This window comes from Schistocerca gregaria, chromosome 4, assembly GCF_023897955.1.
Source record: "Schistocerca gregaria isolate iqSchGreg1 chromosome 4, iqSchGreg1.2, whole genome shotgun sequence".
NCBI lineage: Eukaryota > Metazoa > Arthropoda > Insecta > Orthoptera > Acrididae > Schistocerca > Schistocerca gregaria.
This window is the reverse complement of record NC_064923.1, coordinates 246,742,677-246,767,194: the sequence shown is the minus strand read 5'-3', so window position 1 is coordinate 246,767,194 and position 24,518 is coordinate 246,742,677. Positions and strand designations below refer to the sequence as shown.

General features: G+C 40.1%; 1 protein-coding gene across 1 annotated transcript in view; it reads left to right on the top strand.

The window, feature by feature from the left end:
- Positions 1–24,518, top strand: part of LOC126266948 (proteasome activator complex subunit 4-like) — a 201,710-nt gene that overhangs the window by 97,501 nt on the left and 79,691 nt on the right. The window contains exons 21-22 of the mRNA XM_049971660.1: positions 9,990–10,119; positions 15,095–15,336. Coding sequence (XP_049827617.1) covers positions 9,990–10,119; positions 15,095–15,336 — 372 coding nt within the window. The remainder of the gene's footprint in view (positions 1–9,989; positions 10,120–15,094; positions 15,337–24,518) is intronic.

The following is a 24,518-nucleotide window of genomic DNA, read 5'->3' as shown; positions in this document are numbered from 1 at the left end:
CAGAACACCAAGAGCATTTAGATGGCAACCAGCTGATAAACCGTTGCCATTGTGGTACACCAATCAGTCTAAGGCATGGATGAATGGTTCCATTTTCAAAGAGTGATTCCAGGCAGAGTTTGTTCCAGAGTAGAAAAATAGATGGAGGAGAATGGACTTCCTCGAAAATTGCTACTTAATGTGGAAAATTCTCCTCATCCAAATGATCTACAAGATGGGGATATCAAAGTTGTGTTTCTCTCACTAAATGTCACATCTCTATGACAACCAATGGTTCAAGGTGTTCTTGAGACGATGAAAAAACATTACAGACACAAACTGCTGGAATAGTTAATCAATGCGATTGATGCTAAAGATGATGATGTGCAAGCTCTTTTTTTTTTTTTTTTTTAAAAAAAAAAAAAAAAAAAAGAAAGAAAGAAAAAATCGATGTTTTGAGTGTCAGTCATTGGATTGCTGAAGCTTGGAATCTAATTCCTCCAATTTCTCTCGTTAGGTCTTGGAAAAAACTCTTGATCATAAGGCAACCCATCAGTGGTGGGAAGAAGGAGGCAACACCAAACCTCAAGCTGACATGCCAGAAACAGATGAAAATGATGTAATTTTGGTGCGTTTACTGGAGGAGCTACCGGGTTGGGAAGACACGAACTTCGAAGATGGTGAAGAGTGGGCGAAAAATGACTTTTGCATTTGACCGAGGAAGAAATTGTCCAAATCGTGACCAATTAGAAAGCATCAGAAGAGTATGTGTCAGATGATGAAGCAGAGAAAAAGATATCAAGTGATCCGAACCGCCCTGCAGTACATCAGCCAACAGGAGGAGGCAACTTATGCTGAAATCATTTGTTTCCAAAGTTGGAGATATATTGCCGCAACAAAAGTATCGTGAGCCAAAAAACAAAAAACCATTACAGACTTTTTTACCAAAAAATAAGTTCTAATAAAGCGTCCTGGAACTTCAACATCCATAAGTTAAAACTTTTTGTTTCATAATTTTGTACAGTAGTTTATTTTTTATACCGAAGAGTAGGTAATAAAATTAAAACTCCTGTTTTTTCCTGCTGCCAAATAAGGTGCTTTTTTTTTCTATAAGAACACAAAATAAATGAGCTTTGTTATTCAGCATTTAAAAACTTTGAGTTTTTAATCATACTTTGGCATTTTAATCATACTTTGGCACCTTTTTAACATGTCAACATGGTTTTTTCAGTCAAACACGTGCAGGCTTATTCACAACCATATCAGTGACATTCTGCATACCCATCACACATTTTATGATCATATTTCACGGTACTAACACAATTCGGGGTGTTTCTGTGTGAAAACGGGGACTTTGGTCTATCCAAAATTTTTGTTATCCGAAGCGGCTGCTGTCTCGACCATTTCAGATAAACAGGAGTTTACTGTATAATAACATATCTGAAAACATTATGTAACACCTTTATTATATATAACAATGAGAACAATTCAATTTTTGACAATATAATTGTATAGATACAAAAATGTACTCACTAAGTGGCAGGAGAACACACACATAAAAGGTTGTAATTACACAAGCTTTTGGAGCCATTGGCTCCTGCTTGAGGCAGATGGGTTAAAGGGGACTGGAGAGGTCACACAGAATGGCAGATCAGGGGAGACTTAGCGTACGGGATGAGAATGAAAAACAATGTTGGGGACTGCACCGTTTTGAGACTTGAAAACCTAAGAGCTTAAAGGCAGAAGACGGGTAATATGCAAGACAGAGATTACAGCTAAACCAACATGTGAGAGTTAATAAGAGGGGAAAGTTAAGTGGATTGTACATGACAGAGCTGGGAGGGAGTAGGCAAAAGATAAAAAGATAAGAAAATGAAAGATGTAGAAAACTGAAATGGAGTGAAGAAAGTTACTCTGAAGAAATGCTTGGATGGAAGAAATTAAGATGCACATTTCGTTTGTGTATTCATGAACAATTGCTGTATGTTCTTATTTGGAATGTTAGCACTTGTAAATATGAACTGTTTTATGGGGATACAATGGTATTGAGGAAGTATATGGGATTGAAAATTGGACTATATGTAAGTTTAAACAATGGAAACTCCATGTAAGTATATCAGCAATGTAGGGAAAGATAGATTACTACTTACCACAAAGAATACTTGTCAAGTCGCAGACGGGCACGATTAAAATACACTCACATACAGCTTTCAGCCAAGCCTTTGTCAGTAACACACACACACACACACACACACACACACACACACACACACACCTCCAGCATATTGGACTGGAATGCAACATCAAGTGGGATGCAAGCTACAATCTGCAGGTACTAGACTGCCGACAGGCGCAGCATCAGGAGATCGTGGGGGAGGGAGGTGGGGAAAAAGGAACAAAAAAGGAGAATAGCAGGGAACTATGGGGAGATGCGTTAGCTGAGGGCTGCAAATAAACAGGGTGGGATACGAGAATGGGCAGGAGATGGTAGGACAAAAGGGGTGGAAACTGTTGAGTAAAGGATGTGGGGACATTATGTTAACGTAGGTTGACGCTGGGATAATGATGAGAGTGTAGAATGTGTTGTAAGGATTGTAAGGATAACTCCTATCTGCACAGTTCCGAAAAGCTGGGGTTGTGGATGGAAGGATCCAGATGGCGCGGGTAGTGAAGCAGCCATTGAAATCAAGTGTGTTACATTGAGCTGCACGTTGTGCCACAGGGTGGTCTACTTTGCTCTTAGTCACAGTTTGCCCATGGTCGTTCACCCTGGTGGAGAGCTGGTTGGTAGGGATACCAATGTAAAAAGCTGTGCAATGATTACAACAGAGCTGGTAAATGACATGGATGTTTTCACAAGTGCCCTGGCCCCTGATGGGATAAGATAAAACTGTGACAGGAATGGAATAAGAAGTGCTGGATGGGTGGATTGAGCAGGTTCTGCACCTGGTTCTTTCACTGTGGTATGATCATTTTACCATGGGGCTGGGATTGTGAATGGCATAGGGATGGGTGTTGTGAATGTTGGGTGGGCAATGCAATACCACTGTAGGAGGGGTGGGAAGTATCTCTGGTAGGATGTCCCTAATTTCAGGGCAAAATGATGGGTAATCAAAGCTCTGGCAAAGGATGTGGTTCAGTTGTTCCAGTCTGGGATGGTACTGGGTGATGAAGGGGACTCCTTTGTGGCTGGTGTTTGGGGGTGGTGGGAGGATTGGGATCGTAAGGAGGAATGGCATGGAAGATCTGTTTGTGGACTAGGTGTTAGGGATAATGCCTATCTCTGAAGGCCTTGGTGAGACCCTCAGCATACTGAGCAATGGGATTTTTGTCATTGCTGATACACCGTCCCTGGGTAGCTAGGCTATATGGGAAGGATTTTTTGGTATGAAAGGGATGACAGCTGTCAAAATGCATGTACTGTTGGTGGGTAGTGGGTTTAAGTTGGACAGAGGTGTGGATGGAGCCATCAGAGAGGAGTAGGTCAACATCTAGGAAGGTGGCATGCTGGGTTGAGGAGGACCATGTGAAGCAGATGAGAGAGAAGGTGTTGAGGTTGTAAAGGCATGAAGATAGGATGTCTTGACTCTGGGTCCAGATCATGAAGATATCATCAATGAACCTGAGTCAGACTAGGGATTTGGTATTTTGGGAGGCTAGGAAGGTCTCTAGATGGCCCATAAAAAGGTCGGCATAGAAGGTTGCCCTGCAGATGCCTATTGCTGGGCTGTGGATTTGTTTAAACACCTTCTCTTCAGAGGAGAAGTGGTTGTGGGTTAGGTGTATGAGGTATTGGGTTTGGAGTCTGAAGGACTTGGGAGAGGTAGTGTCCAATAGTGGTAAGACGAGTAGGGATCCAGGAGGTAAAGGGGTGGGGATGGTGGAGAATTGGCGAAGGAAGTGGTTGGTATCTGTGAGTGATGAGGGAGGCTACATTACTGGCAATTGGTTGGAGATGTTGGTCAGTGAGTGCCAAAATTCTTTCAGTGGGGGCACAACAACCAGCCACAATGGGTCGTCTAAAATTGTTGGGTTTGTGTATTTTGGGGACCGTGTAAAAGGTGTGTGTGTGTGTGTGTGTGTGTGTGTGTGTGTGTGTGTGTGTGTCATAGGAGTGAGGAGGGAAATGGATTCAGGGGAGGTGTTCTGGGGAAGGGCCTTAGGCTTTAAGCAGGGACTAGAGTTTGTGTTGGGCTTCTAGGGTGGGATCACTCTGGCCAAGTTTATAGGTGGAGGAGTGTGACAAGTTGCAGAGGCCTTCTGCCAGGTAGTCACTACAATTCATAACAGTGGTGGAACCTTTGTCTGCAGGTAGGATTATTAGGCCAGGATTTGTTTTAATGTTGTGTATGGCTGTTCTTTCTTCTCATGAAAGGTTAATGTTCCAAGGAAGGGACCAGTGGAAGGATGTTGAGTTGAAGTTGGGAGGTAAGGAATTCTTGTAAGATGACCAGCAGTGCGGTTGGTTAGGTGGGAGGGGGGAGGATTCCGGTTGGATGGCGGTATGAACTGGAAGAGGTAGGGTTCAGTGTTGGAATTGGAGTGGTTTTGGTTTGAGGGATTGGTGCCAAAGAAGTGCTTTCATTGTAGGGATCAGGAGAAGGAGAGTAGATCTTTGACAACTCCAGCCTGGTTAAATTTGGGTGTAGGTCTGAATGTGAGGCCTTTGGATAGGACTGACACTTCTGTGGAGCTCAAAGTTTTGGTGGAAAGGTTAACAGTGTTACAGGAATGTTTTGGCTCTGGATGTGGTGGAGGGTTATTAGGGAGTTTGGGAGGATGTGGCATGTTGGAAAGGTCAGCTAGGCAGGGTTTAGCTGCTATGAGGGGTGGACGAGGAGGAACACTGTGAGTACGATAGGGGTTGGTTAGTTGTGCCCCGAGGCAACACTAGGATGTCAGCAGGTTGATTAATTTGTGGAGGTGGTGTCTGGAATGCTCCTCCAGGTGCTGGAGAGCAAGGGATGCAATTTCAGAGATGTGATGTATGGAGTAGGGATTGCAGACTAGTAGTATCTTGTGGAGGGAGCAGAGGTGGTTCTGTGGTACCTGTGCCATGGAGATGTGTTTTTGCAGGATGTAGATCATTGGGAAAACGGAAGAATTTTTACAGTTAGGCCTTTTGGGGGGATTGCATGGTTTAGGCAGAATTTGAGAAACAGGATGTGGGACTGGATTTTAGTGTGGGAAAGGGATACTTTTCTGAACTGTAACAGAAAGATGGAGCAAGTGTCCATTGTGTCAGGAATGGTGAAAAGGAAAAGGGAAATATGCAGAAATGGGCTAAACAGGTGTTGATGGTTGTGAGAGGAACTTGGAGAGTGAAAAGACACGTAAAGATGGGTCAAAAATATCTAAAGACAAACAGAAACATGCACAGGTACACAAAAATATACACAGGTACATAAAAATACGCAGATATGTAAAAATATGCATAACAGTGCAAACAAATATGTGAAAATAGGAAAAAATATGTCAAACTGCGTAAAACTACACACAAATACCTTAAAAAACGTACAGAAATGTGGGTGAAAAGGAATGATGAGGTATGGTCATGTGTGCGTGAGTTGTGCTCAAGCATGCACCTGTCTGTCTGTTCTGACGAAGGCTGTAGCCAAAAGATATATGTGAGTGTCTATTAATTGTGCCTGTCTGCAACTTGATGTGTCTTTTATATGTAAGTTTCCAATATTAAATTTATTACGTGTGTCAGATGGCGCATATGAAGTGCTTATTGGTGACATAGGAAAAACCGGTGGCTTTGTCGACAGGTGCGACATCCGCACAAATAGATGCTTTTCATGTGCTGGGCAAGCTCATTATGCAGTGAGTCAGATCATTGTCAAAACTCAAAGCAGAAGTCATGGTTTCTTGCCTGTGAGAATACACGAGATATGTGGCACAAGCTATATGCCATGTTTGAACAGAAAACAAAACAAGCTGTACATTCTGTTCATTTAAAACTTTGCAGTTTTCACAAGAGTTCAGGCAATAACATGGTCACACATCTTGCTTCTTTTGAAAATTTAGTTCTTCGAATGCCACAACTCAGTGTGAAATCTGAAGAGTCATGGTTATTGGTGTGACTACTTGACACACTGCCTGACAGTTATAAAAGTCTGTGACTGTTGTGGTGGGTAAGCTCTGAAGAGCAACAGACACTAAAACATTTAATGCATGTATGAACATTTGTGCTTATTGGAGGGAGAAATGAGATGAGTTAATTGTACTGTTTGTTAACCAAAGTAAACAAACATTGGCACGAATGTTATTTCATCAAATAGATACGAAAAGTCTTCAGACAAAAATAAGCTGAAATGTTTTGATTGTGGTAAAGGTATGAGTGCAAAATTAGACAAGCACTTGTGGATTGATTATTTTGGAGCAACTAATCACATGGTCAAGAAATTTGAGTGGTATACATCGTTTACAAAGTTTTCAAAACCACTGCAGATATTTGTGGGTAATGATTAGATTATGAATACACTAGTAAAAAGGACTATTTATTTTGCAGCCTTTGGCAATGCTGAATATGGATAATGTTTTGTGTACTCCAGTAGCCGAAGAAATATCTTTTCTGTATCATTTGCTGTGGATAAGGGATTAGACCTTTATTCACGGACAGACAAGTGTGAGTTCCGAAACAGTGGCATTGTAAAAGCATGTGGCTACATAGTGCCAACGTATTGAGGATGATGATTCGAGTGATAAAACAGTCATCCTTCTAATCCTGAGGCAAATTTTGCGTTAAAGGAATCCCTGCAAATGTGGCATGAACACTTGGGTCATCAGAACAAATGTCATCTCCAACAGGGACCGATGGCCATAGCAGTCTGGTCCCTTGAATCCCCCAAACCAACCAACCAATCATCTCCAACAGTTTGTGAAGCAACGTGCTGTTGAATTTGAAGGCTTTGGCACAGAATTTTATGAGGCTTGTGTTAAGGTGAGCAGCATAGGAGCAGTTTTCTGTCGCAACAGCAGCCAGCCACACAACTCGGAGAAGAGATTCATGCTGAACTGTGTGGATCTGTCAGGGTGACAATTGCTTGGAGGACCTCAATATTTTCTGTACTTCACTTACGATTTTTCAGGATTATATTTTCTCTAGCAAAAGTCTGAGATTGTGGAGAAGATTGCTTAAATGGTTATGATTGTGAAGAATTTTTGTTATCAACTTCATTGTGATGGCTGACTAGAATTTGATAATATTGAAGTTACAGATTTGATGGCATTAAATGGTATACAACTCATCATCACAAATCCGTACACTCCAGAGCAGAACAGATGTGGTGAGCATGTTGACAGAAGTGTTGTGGAACTGGCTCGTTGCTAGCTTAAGATCTGTCGAAGTTTTGGGGCAGAAGCAGTAAGCACGGCTGGTGTTAAAAGAATTGGTACAAGTCACTTGAATGGTAGAACATTTCATGAGGTATTCAGTGGAAAGATGATACAGCGAAATAAACGTCAAGTTTTTGGGGTGAAATGTTTTGTTCTATTCTCAAGGAAAAGCGAAAGAAATGGGACCCAAGAGGAAAACCGGGAATCTTTGTTGGTTAATTTGATGGTACTGATGGCTTTTGAGTGTGGATTGAATCAGAAACATGAATTATTCTGAGTATGTATGTTGTTTTTTAACCCAAGAAAACTCCCAATTGAAATGGGCAATGAAGAATTGAACAGTCATGATGAAGATGATGCAAATTTATTTAAAGAACCTGCAGAAATAAGTTCTAGTGAAAGAGAATTGAGGAATAGGCAAATATTGAAGAAACCAGTACATCTTATTGAAATTATGCTGGCTGAAATAAATGAGCCTAATAATTATACAGAGACAACTGTAGACAGAGCCCAAGCAGCAATGTTTTCAATGACACTGATATGTTATGAACTGAATAATTAAGATGATTGAGTTGTACTGACGAGTAGCAGTTCAGGGGCTGTATGGCCTGTCTGCTAGCACTTGTGCCTTCTGAGCAGAGTTGACGTTTGCCCCTCATACCTGTAAGTTTTATTGATACAGATACTGAACATTATTTTACAAGTTCTAAGTTTAGATGAGTGAACTTGTTAAAATTTTTAACTCTTAATTTTTTTCATCTTTCATAGCCTGATAATGTATATCAAAGGCATCTTATTCATATGTTCCTTAAATTTTAATTACATGTACATTGTTATTAATGAAGATATATATTAAACAGTCTATATGGCTTTATTCACAAAATAATTGCAGACTTGTTCCGGAAATTTCTTTTCCCATTTAAAATGGCAGTCCCAAATACACAAATACAATGCCAGATTACTACATTAAATAAGCCAGCTATTTGTTCTTTCCAGGACACAACTATTACAGACAAAGTATTTGGTCATAGAGGGAAAGAAATTTTAGACCTGTAACAGGAAAGGTGACATCAGTGATGATGAAGTGCTTCTTGAAAGCTGTTAGTAAACTTCAGTAAAATCACCCAACCATATATTGCTAAGGATGAGCTGTTTACTTCAGAGATGCCAAAGTTCATGTATGGCCTCTGTTTCCATGAGAATGCCCATGAGAACACACATACATTTGGAGCCAGTGCCCCGGAAGAATTGCAGCTTGCTGGCTGCTTTTGTAACCCCTGGGCATCACTGTTGCTGGTGGAGTTCTTGTTGCTGGCAGCTCACACCCCCATACAATGGATGTTCCTGACTGATAAGAGTATTGTAATATACATCAAGCCACGCTCCCTCTGGAACAGCTTTAATAAGACCATCCTCCCAGCCTAATATGGGAGAGGACTGTGTACTGCCAGATCTTCTATGTGAAAAAGTGTTTACATTATTCAGTGGGTTATAAAAGGATTTTTCCAACATTTACTCACTTCGAGTGTAACTATATAGTATGGCAGGTACTCAAGCTGTGATGTCAGTCGCCCATTGCAACCTTATGTGGTGTGACAAATATTGTAAACTCCTGTGGAGAGTCAACATCTGAGAATTTGTCTGCAGTTTCATCAAGCTTGTACAAATCTAATTTTCGTGATATTTGTAATATCAAGGACGAGACCAATATCAGTTCTGATAGTTGTCATACCCAACAACAGACAGCAACACTTCTAAGTATTTACATTTGAGGATTAGACTGCTTTCCCAATCTGTTTTTAAATTTTCACTGTAGTAGTGATTTGGTTTTTGTGACATCTGCTGCCTATCTAGAAATTGTCCTTTGGAAGGCAGTGGCCCCCCAGTGTTGTCATGTTTGCCCCAAGAGCAAATGGTGCTGGTGCAACTGCTGCACTGAGAGTCAATGAACAACTCACGAGTGATGACAGTGGATCTTCAATACTCACATCTCTTGAATGGTTGGCACTCACATATCACTCTTTCATCGTTCTTGCTGTGTACCTGTGAAGCTTCCATTTTTGTGTAAGGGTCACTACTTTGTAGGGAACATACACTACAATGGTATGGTAGGTGCTTCAGTTTATTTACGGAATTATACGCAGAAAAACAGTATTTGTGCATTAGTACACTGTGTTCCAACTGAGCCAGAGTGTAGGTGCACATTGCGGGTAATCCTCATTGAGTAATCTGAGCACTGTCTCTAAATTCTAACAACGGTGTTGCCAGGTCCACTGCATTGATGTAGTGTGGCACTGAAGCCTCCACAAGGACAATTACAGTATTTACTGTTTGTCATTTATTATCATTATTGATTCTTAATAGGGATTGGTTCAGTGTTGCTATCACTACAACATTCAGCATTGATTCTGTTAAATGTCCATTTCATTCACTCCTCTGGGTATATTGATATATTTTTTTTATGAGTTTTTAAATTACTTTTCCAAATGTTTTGGTACCAGTTTAACAAACGTGTCAGGTGCTTTGATTTTTGTCAGATCTGACATTAAATTCTTTGCATCGAATGTATCTAGCAGAATGAAGGAAACTAGTCTGATTTAGTAATATAGATTTGATATTTATCTGAGTACGTATTCGTTGAAGATAATTCTCTATTTTACTTTCTCTAGTCATTGGCGCTACCACATAATGGCTTTAAGCTTTGTTCGGGATCTTGTGCATCCAGATTTGGCATACCCTCCCAGGGTAGTGAAATATTTCCTCAACACTTTGATCCATGATTCTTTGGAAGTGAGGAAGGTAAGTTAATACAATAGTAATTTGGGGTGTAGCTAATATATTATTGAGGAATTAATTCATCATTGATGGGTTGCTAAATTGTAATCTTTCTTCCTTTTTGATGTGCAGCAGTTCATCACAGTTACTTAATAATAAGCCTGTGTGTAACAATTAAACATACATGTAGCATTCAGCAAGTGTCAAAACAAAAGTTATGACTTGACCTTAACAATATCTTGTGTATGCCCTTTTTCTTCTAACCAATTTCTCTCTTTCTTCAGATTATGTAACTTTTGGCTCTTCAAGTTCCTGCTTATTCAACTTGCATGTGTCTGCTACCAGTTGGCTACTAAAAAAACATTTTTATTGGAATTTTGTTGTTGATCGCACTTTTGTGGGTGTGGACATTTAAATTACCTTTATAACTTTACCTCCACTGATTGTTTCATTGTTTTTAAAATATTTGTTTAAAACATGGAATTGTGACTTACTAGAATCAGCACTAGAAGTATTTATGAGAGAATTGAAGAAAAACGTGGAAACTGTGACAGAAACTTAGTAGTATTTTAGCTGTACCTGCTAAATATTCAGGGGAATCTGTCACACGTACTCTCATTTCAAATCGACCATTTCTTCGTGGAAGGCACAAGTGTGATAAGTGTTCCACACACCTACTCAGCACATTGCATTGCCCTTTGTACTCTTTATTTTACTGTACATGAATTTCTGTGTATTGTGTATTTTTGCTAAGTTGCTGAAGGCATATGAATGTTGTGGATACTTTTAATTCTTACACAACTAACTATGTCTAAAAAATTTTATATAGCAGACATCTATTACACGATACTTTGAGTAGTTGTCACACCTTAGTTGCATTGTATATTCTTGTGGTGTGTTTATGACTTTGACATCCTTTGTCCGTTTGATGTCCAGCATGTTTGTCTTACAACAAACAGATTCATGACCTGTAGGCTCTAAACTACTGCAATTCATACAGTGGTCATCCTTGTTTTATTAAGTGTCTTGTTTACGAAATGCATTTTCCAATGCTTGTTGTTGTAAACTTTTCAATATTTTTGTCTGCTCTTGTAACAGACCTTCATCTTTGTTTGTTGTTGTTGCTTCCTTAGTTTCTGTTTTTATTTTGGTAAAACTCCGTGATATGTATTTGTGTAGATTGATTATAAGGTAATCACATAGAGAATGTTGTTTTTGGCTGAAAAAAAAAATACCTACCACTAGTAGACAATTCAACTCTACTGTTAAGAAAATGGAAGCCATTGAAAGTAATTGTGTATGGTGAATTACAAGGTGCCTCTGGAAAGTTTGGTGAATTATCTAAAAACTTCTGACATCGGTTCTAAAGGTGATGGAAACTGTGAGCAAACACTTCTTCTGGTGGAATTGCCCAAAGCACTGTGGTCACGTGTTGTTGAATATCTGCGTCATTACACAAGATGAGAGCTGGTACTACTGATATGACACAGAGACCAAGCAACTGTCAATGGCATGATGTTCATTGTCTTCCCCTCTTATCATAAAATCAACTGACAAATAGAAATTCATGCTGGATCATGCCCTTGCTGTCAAAAAAAGGTAATAAATGCAGTCATAATCTTGGATTTTGTAAGCTGACTTTTTTTGGGAGGCAGAGAATACAATGAACGCCATGCCATAGACGGTTATTTCATCTCTGTACCATACTGATAGCGCCAAGTCATATCACCTGTGATGATGCGGGTATCCAACACCACATGACCAATGTGTTTCAAGCAGTTGTACAAGACGTTGCTGACAGTTTCCAATGCTTTAAACTGATGGCAGAAGTGTGTTGTAGCTAATGATTGCTTTGAAGGCCAAGATAGTTATTTTGTTTGTAATTCTTGTTTCCTTTATTTCGTGAGACCGTTCACTGAAACTTTCAGGCACACTTTGTATGTTGAATAATCTAGAGAGGTAGTTAAAGGAGCTCAAGTGCTATCCTTTTGCACACACTCTGCTTCCTTTACATGCACAACTGTCCTCCATATTTCTCAGTCATTCAAGTACGAGTGGCATCTTTGTGTGCTCTGTACAAGGGAAACAGTGTTGGGAATATCTTAAGGTACTGCATCGGTTCTCATGCTCATCAGTTATGAAGTGCTGTCTGCAATCAACAATGAATTCAATCAGTGACACCCAGTTTTACTGACATCTTGCATCTCTTACCAGCTACAGAAAGTTCAGCGTTTCAAACCATGTGGACCGTGACACTCTCTATGGAAATAGTGGATAGTAATTACCAAAATGTGTGGAGGACATGCTAGTCATGTTTGCGAGATATTATTAGTGTTTATTTAGTGAACGAGGTGCAACCACTTTGCATCAGCTTGGAATAAAATCTGTTAAAATCTGGCAGGTGAGCATTCTACCATATGGCAACAAGGCGTGTTGAGCAAAAGGAGCCTTGCATTAACTTATTAAAGACGGTTGAAAAACTTCAAAGTCAATTTTTTTGAGATGTTTTTGGAGTTGCATTGAACTATTTTAGGGGATTAGTATTTGAGTTTCGAACTCCACTTACCATAAATATAAAAAATTACAAAAATTTGTTTGCCGTGTTGTCTCCATGTTAGCCATAAACAAAGATAGCAACAGACTTTGATTCATGAGTAGGATACTAGGAAACAGCAATTTTTCTATGAAGTGGGTTATTTATGAATCACTTTGTATGGTTTACAATATTTTCAAAGTGTTTGTCTTTCATGTCAGGTTGGGTTAATGGGGGATGTTGAACACAAAATTCCAACACCTTTTTCTTCGTACTAAAGGAACACTGAAGGATGATCAATTCCACCTCCCATATGTACTTAGATAGGAATGGAACTTCATCAAATAATTCATCATTCATTCGTGCACAATAAACTAGAACACAGCACAATAAAATAAATGAAGAACAGTGTTCACCAGTGGCTATTTCTGCACTTCAGTGCTACTTGACAGTAATGGTTATCTGACCTGGAGAATGTACAATATAACATCAGTGTAGAATAATTCAATTTTTACTTATTTATGAGTAAGGACCTGTTACAGTGAAAAATTGTGTAGGTAGTACTAAGAATGGCTGCATAAACTGCTGTAGATTTACCAGAGAGTGTATCATAAATACTTAAAAAACTGGAACTGCAGAACACTTGATTCAGAACACACAAAAGATCACTAAACTGTCAGTTTCAGGATGGAATCTGTACATATTTTAAGTCCCCATTCATTGTTCATAATAAACAGGAAGTTAATTTACTACTGCAGAGTGTGCAATTGAAACAGGTTGGTTGAGAATCTGACTAAAAAGCAGCTTTTGAGTGAAATGTAAGGTCTTCATTTGCAGCGAGGGTAGGAACTGAATATCCAGTCAACAAAATATTCAAGTCAGTTACAGGTATTTAAACAGTTACAGATGATGTAGGATGTTTATGTGATTTCATAAAAGATGAAAAGATAGTACTGTAATATTAAGTGGGATATACAGTAGCCTGGACAAGGACAAAATACGGAATATCCGGAGTTTGATGTATATAGCGAAATCGTCACTTAGTGTCTTTGGTATGTGGCACCAGACTGTTTTTAGTTGTTCCATTGTCATGCCCAACCATATATTTATAGTGAAATTGAACACATTAATACAGAGTTAGAAACGGCAGTGCTCACTGAAGGATGTACTTTTCTCTGTTGCTAGGGCTATTTGTAGATGAAGTGTGATCAGCACAGTCCACACAAGATAGCAGCATTTTCAAGGAAAATTAAGAGGTGACTAATGAGAGTACAGGAACAATTCTCAACAACATAGCTGTTTTTATGGATTGGAGAGCTGGGTGTGTTTTCAGATGATTTTGGTGTCAACAGCATCTGACAGTGAATGTATGTACAGGGCAATGAAAATGCTCACAAGCTTGACTTTGGTAAAGCTCGTATAATATAATGAACTGGGGAGTGAACCATAAAGTAATGCTGGGTATCATACCTACTAAGTGAAATGGCCAATAGGCATAAGGAGGTTTTTGAGGTATCATGTGTGACTATAGGGCAATCCAGATTCCTCCTGTAGTACACAACTGTGATTCACACAACCATTAACTTGTCTACTGTTGTTTGCTTCAGGACAGAGTTTCACAGAAATTCCAGGAAAAGTGAATTGACAGATTCAAAGAAACTTAAGATGGAATCCAGAAATGGTCTTAGGCTCACTGCATACTGTTTACACACAAAGAGTAATTCCGTAATCATCCACAGAGAACCATGTGATGCCGATTTCCTGCTGTATTGTCCTGTGCCCTGTGGTGTCATTTGGATGCAATGTGGAGGGGTAAGGGGTCAGCACACTGCTCACCTGGCTGTTGTCAGCTTTTGAGACCTGGATACAATTACTTCTCATTCAGGTAGCTCCTCAACTGATCTGGTGTTGAATTGTTCCCAGGTCCTCCGCAAGCAAGTTAGATGTGCAGTCTGCTCAGCTACGGAGCAGATACTGTCCACATAAGTACTGCAAAAAGAGTGGACCAATTAGCTTGTGAAAGCGGTTTGTAAGCTGTCACTTATTTGGTTCTCTTGTAAGGAATCATTATATGATACTCTGTCAAGGAATGGAATGACAAAAAAAAACTTTGTAAATTGAAATGTAAAACGTGTCCTCTGTCATGTAACTTACTGGAATACTCAGTGTGCATACTGATGTAGAAATCCACAAATACGATCATAGCTTTTATGAGAAAGCTTCAGATTAAATCATTTGTAGAAGTTACATTCATTATGCTGTGAAAGAGAGTGGAAACGAGCACACTTGGAGAATTTTTGTTCCTCATGCTAAGGAAAACATGAAATACTGTAATTGATATTAGCCTAAGTTTTCAAAAAGCCAACTTTTCTGTCAAAATGTGAAGATAGAAATACACAATTTTGATTTTATTACTATTTTTGGCATCATAATTTGCCAAACAAACAGTGCAACCTTTGGTTACAGATTGCAATACGAGGCACAGTTTTCTTGTTGAAGCAGCAGAAGCGCCCACATAAAAAAATTGTTATTGATCCACGCTCCTTTTTGAAGGATGGTATTAAATTGGAGAGCAAAATAATTCCAGGAGAACGAGATGACAATGCATGGGTTCAATATAATGGAAGTACGCGACCACTGACAGCTGAAGAATGGGATAAACCAAGATACGTTCATGATATGTATCATGGCTATTATTCTTGGCCAAAGTAAGTATTATGGACGTTATTGGTGATGTTGTTCTATTTAAATAAGATAAAAATAAGAGTATGCATATAGCTGTCATAAAAATTTCCATCACTGGATCTCTAAGGTGGCCTTTAGATATTTTAGATATCTAGTCTTTGTTTTTTTAGTGTCATCTAGTGCCTGATGTAGAGTGGTTCTTAACATCATTTTTTAAAGTGTTGTATTATTCCCATATGGAATTTGCACTATGTCAAAATTGAGTTTGGCAAATGGTGGGGTTATTTTGGAAATGAAATGGTTGATTTCCTTCTGTGATCTACAATCTGAGATCATTTTCTCATCTGATGATAGTAACATCAATGGCATGTCCCTTTGCTCTTTTAAAATTCATGTAATATTCTTGTATGTAATCAGCACTTGTATTTCTGTTTTGTTTCACTTAGCTGTTTGATAAAGCAGGATGTCTGAAAGGGACATTGTTTGCATTTAAAGAGCAGAGGCATTTTATGTGTGTGTTTTTCTTCAGGTGTCTACTCCCACTACTCTTTATTGGATAGTTCATTTATATAATTTTGCGTTGTAGATGGTACAGAGTGTAGGCCACTCAAATCCATTTCAGTCTGTCCTTACTGATAGAGATGATCACATGCTTAGCATTACACAGCTCTTCCTTTTTCTTCTGAACCATTAGTGATTTATTAAGAGTGTTGTGATGAATTCGGTAGTAATCTTATGACATGGCAGTCATGATTTCCCTTTGTACTTTCCTCAAATGCAATGAAAAATAAATTAACTACTTACATAAAACTTCCTCTGGCATTAAAACAGTGTCAAACTGAAATCCGAACTGCTAACTGAGTTACTCACACACAACGTTCTGACTTCACTGAAAGTCTTTGCACATTGTTATTCCCTACTTGCAAATGTCGTCAGACATAAGGGATATAAAAATGGAAAAAGCTGACATACTACACTTACTTTCATTCCATAATGTTGTATGGGATAATTTTTTGGGGTAACTCATCAAGCCAAGACAAGTTTTCCAGATATAAAATTATAAGAATTATTTGTGGTGTGAACTCGAGAACATCTTTCAGAGGCCTGTTCAGGGAACTAGTGATATTAACTACTGCTTCCCAATATATTTATTCCTTTTTTCAACCCAGGAGATCTGTTCAAGGAATCAATACTAGAAATAAGAATAATTTCTACAGAGAGTTAAAGTCACTTACATTGATCCAGAAACATGTCCATTATTCAGGAGCACACATAATAACTTGACAGCAGCTGCAAAAAGTTTCAACTATCAATAAAGTTCAGTTGAAGAGGAGCATAAATGGTTTATTGGTGGCCAACTTTTTCTGCTCCATTGATGAATATCTTAGTTGAAACAACTGGGTGTATGCATTTTACTAATAATATAAAATAATGTAAATACTAGTACAATCTGATATCTGTACAAAGTCAGTGTAGTAATGAGATCATTGTAAGTACATGTTGTAAAATGAGTCTTCTGTTCAGTGCTTATTACCTTTTAAATGAAAATATGTTTAAAAATTTGTTAACTCTCTCCTCATCCCTGACAATCATTCCGTTTGGGCTCTGTGGACGTTGCGTTAACATACTCATATTTGTTTTTCATTGTAGGTATTTATTGTGTGTTCTTGTTCTTCTGACATCTTGTACGTCCTGGAGGATCTTCTCATTAGGAGTCAATTGGAACAAAAAGTAAATCTAAATCTTATCTACTATATATCATTTATCTACATCGGAGTGATAGTTCCATTAAAAAAGAAGCCCTTATGACAGTCATTCTCTGTCACAGCCCCCCCCCCCCCCCCCCCCCCCTCTCCTTCCAGTAGCTGTACTATAACATCATTTGGGGGATATACTATGTGAAATGTTGAAACATGAAACGGGAGACACAAACAAGATGATATTTTCAGTCAGGCAACAAGAAATGCTCAGTTGGATGAGTTTTTGGTGCAGAAGATTACAAGATACACTGAGATGAGATGGCAAAAGTCATGGGATACCTCATAATTAGTGTTGAACCACTTTTTGCCTAACACAGTGCAGCAACTCAGTGTGGCATAAACTCACATAATTGAAAATCACCTGCAGGAATATTGAGCCATACTGCTTCTATAGCTGTCCGTAACTGACAAAGTGTTGTCAGTGTAGTACTTTGTGCACAAACTGACCTTTCAGTTATGTCCCATAAATGTTCTCTGGGATTCATGTCGGACGATCTGGATGGCCAGATCACTTATTTGAATTGTCCAGAACGTTCCTCAAACCAATTGCAGACTGTTGTGGCCCAGTGACATGGTACATTGTCAATGATGACAATGATGATGAACATTAAGTCCATGAATGGCTGCAGATGGTCTCCAAGTAGCTGAACATAACCCTTTCCACTCAATGACCAGTTTAGTTCAACCACAGGACTCTGTCTATTCCATGTAAACACAGCCCACACCATTATCGAGCCACCACCAGCTTGCACAGTGCCTTGTTGACATCTTGGGTCTATGGCTTCATGGGGTCTGTGCCACACTTGAACCCTACCATCTGATCTTACCAATTAAAATATGGACTCATCTGACCAGGCTGCTGCTTTCTACTCATTAGTGGTCCAACTGATATGACCATGAGCCCAGAAGAGGTGCTGCAGGTGATGATGTGCTGCTAGCAAAGGCAATCGTATTGGTCATTTGGTGCCATAGCCCATTAACACCAAATTTTGCCACACTGTCTTAACAGTTATATTCATTGTATGCCCTACATTGATTTCTGTGATTATTTCACACAGTGTTGGTTGTTTCCTAGCACTGACAACTCTATGCAGATGTTGCTGCTCTTGGTCATTAAGTGGATGTAATGGCCCTGCATTGTCCATGATGAGAGGTAATGTCTCTAATTTTCTGATACTGCGGATCTCAAAATTTGAACTTCCTAACAATTTCCAATATTGAATGTCCCATGCGTCTAAGCTCCAACTGCCATTCCACATTCAAAGTTTGTTAATTCCTGTCGTGTGGCCACAATCACATCAGAAACTTTTCCACATGAATCACACGAGTACAGATAACAGCTCTGCCAAGGCAGTGCCACTATTGTCACCTCAGTGTAATTTTAGCTGCAGCGGGGTGCATTTACAAAAGAAATGATTTGCAGTGCAATGATTAGACGTCTCCATACAAATTTACTCTTCCTAAATGGTTTCTGTATTAAGCCACTAATGTGTCTTGGATAGTGCTGACATTGTTATGTTTGATTTATGTGCTGGCCTGGAATTCTTCAAAGAAGACTGCACTAGCCAGGTCATACTGCATGGAAGGCGAAGCCCAGAGCAGAGTGCATGATCTTAACCTTGATTTAATTAGTTATGGGCATTTATTTAAGCACATGATCCTCTGCAAAGTCAAGTACAAAATCCATTGGTTAGGTGTAATTAAGCTGTTCACCATCATATCCTTTCTGGCGTCAGTGCTGATTTGGGTTGTAATTAATTTGTTCATTCAGTTCATTCATTCATTCATTCATTCATTCATTCATTCTGCCTCATAAGGCCCCTTAAAGAAAGTAGAATCTTCAGTGATGTGAAATGGAATTAATGTATAAATTAAGTGTCTGTAGTAGATGTTCCCAAGAACATTATAACAAACTGTTGTCTAACTAGTACAAGCTATGTGTACTTACACAGGATATCAGAAAAAAATCTGTTGCTTGCTCAGTAACAGTGAAAGCCACTCTTTCTTCTGCTGTTTAATTATTGTTTATATGATGACAGTAATATTTATAATGTACAAGCCCTCAGGGGCTCAGCATTTGTTTGTTGAGTACAGGCTTGGCGACCCCGGGGTGTCTGGGCTGGGAACTGATATGCACTGCCAGTCCTCTGTCGCCATAAGCTCTGGACATACTTCAGTGACCACTGTGTGGCTTGGCTGTGGAATGTTGTGTGTCTCAGGGAATGGGTATCTTGGCTTGACTGCCCAGATAACAAGGATGGAATAAACCTCCATAAAAAAAGCCCCTCAATCTCAAGGTGTGCTGCACACCGATGGGACGCTTGGCTGTTGAGGTGGAACAGTCATTAGCGGGCAACCTCTGGGGAACTGGTCGCACCTCAGTTGTATAAAGCCTTACTCAGGCACGTGGGGCTCTGTCTGAGTGGACCCTTATTTCCCTAGCTGCTCATGGGACCAACATTGATCCTCTGAAATTTCCTTTATCCCCTCCCAGCAGAAAGGGTGGCCCTCTGGAAGATACCAACAGCCCAAGGACTCGCGTAGCCAGTCCTCCTGATTCAGTCAGTAGTAACAGATTGCATGCCATTTTGCAGAATGGGAAAAGACAATAGGGTAATTTTCAACAAAAAAAAAAAAAAATGTGATTTTACATACAGAAAGGCTTAGAAGGCATTGCGGCATCTTAAAATCTGTTAAGCGCTTGTGCAATGGGACCTTATTGGTTGATACATCTAGCTCCCAACAAGTCAAAAACCTTCAGAAAGCTCAATACCTTGGGGAGTATGCGATAGAAACTGAATTGCACAACACCTTGAACTACAACAAAGGTGGTGTCACTTGCAGGGATCTAGCTGACATTCCCCAAGAAGAACTGAAAGCCGAATGGTGCCGGGAAGGCATTGTCAAACTGCAACACATTATGAAATGTGTGAATGGCAATCTCGTAAAATCAGACTCCTTTATCCTTACTTTTTACAGCAACAAACTACCAAAGTGTGTGAAGGTAGGTTTCCTGTCCCGAAGTGTACGACCTTATTACCCAAATCCAATGCGGTGTTTTAAATGCCCGCACTTTGGCCACGCTGCTCCTGGCTGTAAAGGGGAAGCCACATGCGGGAAATGTGGTAAAGCCACCCATGATGGAGTTGGTTGTTCCTCTCCTCCAAAGTACGACAACTGCTCTGGAGATAACCCTGTGTGGAGCAGGGTCTGCAGAGTTTTTCCTTGAGGAATGGAAGATCCAGGAGATTAAAACTACAAAGTGCAGCCCATATGGTGAAGCCAAGAAATTGTAGTAGTCCATGCAGCCACCCATGTTTGCTGCCTCCTTTTCTTCCATTCTGAAGCAGCTGGTCCTGAAAATTGACACCACTACACAAACGGAGATTGCTACTGTCAGCACTAGCACCTGAATTTATCAGTGCACAGGTGATGCTGCAGTTCCTTTGAAGCCCTCTTAAGAGGTGACCTGTACTTTGGGGGACAGAAGAGTGCCATTCAGCCATCCAGGACAGTGTCATCAAGGAGAGCAAAAAATGGTCATGGCAAGGGTTCCTGGACTCCCATCATTCATTCCACTTGTTCTATAAAAGTATGGGAAGCCCTTAGGAGGATATCCGGTAATCGTAGTGTAATGTAAAAATATAAAAACAGTGATATGCAAAAAAATATACAGCTGTCTGCCAATGTATTCATATTCTTAATGACTCAATAGTAGCGGGTGAAGAAAAAAAAAAAAAGAAAAAAAAAAAAAGAAAAAAAAAAGACTTTTCTGCAAATGATTCACAAGAATGTTCTTACTAGTGCAGTATCTTTTACATTAGCGCGACACAGATCAGTAATTAATAAACTATCTAAGTTCTCAGGGTGGTTACGTAATCATCAATAATTAATTGTCCTTTCCTTCTTTACCCAACACCACAGATATTATTCCAGGCTCGTGAGAAGTCGTGTGCTTATTGCACCAGAGAATATTTCTTAAGTCTGTTCGATGTAAACTACTGCAATACATAACTTAATGTCGTGGTTTTATCTTGATTCCCCAATATAAGATAACAAGAGTAGCATCTACAAATGAAATCCTATAATGGAACTAGAATCCTGTGACAAGACCTTTTCTGCCTGGGATGTTATCTCGTTATATAAAGAAAAGCTGTGAGTAGAATTGTTAAATTATTATCAGCAGCCGCCGGGCTCGTAGGATCTGAAAGAAAGTTAATTATCCTAACCAACGGCAGGTCTCGTAGATGAGCTAGTAGAAAAATGTTAAAGATTTTCTAAGATGGCGCCTGACAATGAAAATTATTTGTTAAGGCCCATGTCTACTTAGGACAATCCAGGTAACAGATTACAAATTGATTGGCCACGTACACAAATTCTTTTGACAAAATAACTGTTATATTTTTCTGGTTTTAAGTACAATTTACATTATTAGTTGATACAGCAAGATGAGCTTTACACAAGAATGTCCTGTTAGGTCTGAATCCAAGCAGATAAGATAAGCGAATGACAAAGGATAGATAGTTCATGCATAGAAATGCAAGAGTCCATGGAATAACATGTCCATTGTAGTTCTCTCTCTTCTCCATTGGTGTAACTTGTCGGTTCTTTATAAAATTTATTGTAATATTTAGCTTACTTTTTTTTTTAACCCAAGACCACCCAGGAGAAACAGTACAGCAGTCATTTACCAATAGCAATAGTGCTGAAACAGGGGAATCTCCAAATGACACCCAGAGACATTGCACAGATGTGGTCAAACATTTTGCAAGCCAGGGTCCAGCATTTAGTTGCTACCATGCAACTGTTGAGAGGTCTAAAACTCTCCTTTCTCCATGTAGGAACTCGAATTAGCATTGTCTGAGACTACTGATAGTGCACTCAGTCAAGACTGAAACCAGTACTGCATCTTCACCATTTGCTAGCGGTGTCGAAGGAAATCCCCCTCAAATGTTTTAATCTTATTTGGCAGGCAGGAAACTTCCCAAACTCATAGAATGATGTGGTTCTAATACACTTTCTGAAACCAAGAAAGGACCGTGTCCCAGTAATTACAGCAGTATCACCTTTACGAGCTGCATAGAAAAGACCATGGAACAAATAGTTAACTGTCATCTGGTCTGATTGTGAGAGACCAGGCAACTCTGTAGCCGCTCTCAGTGTGGATTTTGAAGATTTCGGTCCACTGTCGCTAACATGACCCTCCTAGAGGTGGTTGTTCAGCAGACTTTCCTCCGTAAGCAGCACTGTATCGGTATATTCTTTGATATCGGTAAGACATATGACACTACTTAGAGACACTGTATTCTCACACAACTGCATCGATGGGGCTTTCATGGGCACCTCCCCATCTTCTTACTTTCTTTCCTGTCTCAGCGGTTTCTTAGGACCTGAGTTAGTGACATACTGTCTGATCAATTTGCGCAGGAGAATGGTGTTCCTCAGGGCAGTGTTTTAAGGGTTATCCTCTGTGTTGTAGCCATAAACACTATCACATCCACAGTAAGGAGTCCTTTACAGTGCTCCTTATTTGTGGACAGTTTTGATGTTTTCTGTTCCTCCTCCAGTGTTGCTATGGAGAGCCGTCAGTAGCAACTTTAGGTGCAGAGGTTAGAGGAATGGGCTGCAGAGATGAGTTTTTGGTTTTCTGTGGTAACTGTGTGTGTGCTCATTTTAATCATTCTTGTCATCTTTTTAATTTACCTGCCTTGCATTGGAGGGCCACCATCCTACGTTTTGGAGACTCCGTGAGATTTATGGGCCTCATTTTCGACTCAAAATTGTCATGATTGCCTGAGAGACCTGAAAACCAGAACCCTGAAGACACTGAACATCATCAAGTGCATTAGTCACAGGTCTTGGGGAGCAGACAGGGCTGTCTCCTCCAGTTTTGTCAGGTTTTTGCGTGTTCGTGGCTGGACTATGGGTGCACCAAGTATGGGTCAGCGAGGCTCTCTTATTTATGGATCATTGATGCTGTCCACAATGAGGGGATTTGGCTAGCCAAGCGTGCTTATCAGACCAGTCCCTTACACAGCATCACTGCTGAGGCAGGAGAACTGCCACTTACCATCAGGATCAGGCGCCGGCTCCTCATGGTCTACATCTACATCTATAGGCTGCAAGCCACCCAGCGGTGTGTGGCGGAGGGCACTTTACGTGCCACTGTCATTACCTCCCTTTTCTGTTCCAGTCGCGTATGGTTCACAGGAAGAACGACTGCCAGAAAGCCTCCATGAGCACTCAAATCTCTCTAATTTTCCATTAGCGATCTCCTCGGGAGGTATAAGTAGGGGGAAGCAATCTATTCGATACCTCATGCAGAAACGCACTCTCTCGATACCTGGATAGCAAGCTACACCGTGATGCAGAGTGCCTCTCTTGCGGAGCCTGCCACTTGAGTTTGCTGAGCATCTCCGTAATGCTATCACGCTTACCAAATAACCCTGTGATGAAACGCGCCGCTCTTCTTTAGATCTTCTCTGTCTCCTCTTTCAACCCGACCTGGTACGGATCCCGCACTGATGAGCAATACTCAAGTATAGGTTGAGCGAGTGTTTTGTAAGCCACCTCCTTTATTGATGGACTACATTTTCTAAGGACTCTCCCAATGATTCTCAACCTGGTACCCGCCTTACCAACAACTAATTTTATATGGTCATTCCACTTCAAATCGTTCTGTACGCATACTCCTAGATATTTTACAGAAGTAACTGCTACCAGTGTTTCTTCTGCTATCATATAATCATACAATAAAGGATCCTTCTTTCTATGTATTCGCAATACATTACATTTGTCTATGTTAAAGGTCAGTTGCCTATCTGCTGCAGATCTTCCTGCATTTCGCTGCAATTTTCTAATGCTGCAACTTCTCTGTATACTACAGCATCATCTGCGAAAAGCCGCATGGAACTTCTGACACTATCTACTAGGTGAGTCAAGTGTGTAAGTTCCTTGCAGCTCCAACTTCACTCATGCACCATACTGCTGCTCATCTCTGGAGCACCTTTTTTCCAACCATCACGAGCCAGGATGCCATTTGGGATTTGTGTGCTGGTGTCACTCAGTGTGGGGCCAGAATGACTCCAAATCCAGGGTGTTAACTATGTAGCCCTTATTACTGGAGAGGCCCAGAGTTATTTTAGATTTGGCGAAGTACAGGTGAGATAGCATTCTGCTTCCATTTTTAATGCGATATTTTCTGACATTTTATCTGACCACTGCAACCATATGTAGCTGTTTTTACGGATGGGTCTAAGCAGGGGGCTCTGTTGGTTGCATTGTCATTTTTCCCAGATCATGTCCTCAAGGTCAGACTGCCCCAGAATTTACTATCTTCGATGCAGAATTATATGCGATCTTGCATCACTGTAGCAGGTGGGATGTTGTCCCAGTGTTGGATTTCTCGTCTGCTCAGATTCTCTGAGCTCACTTTACTCTCTCTA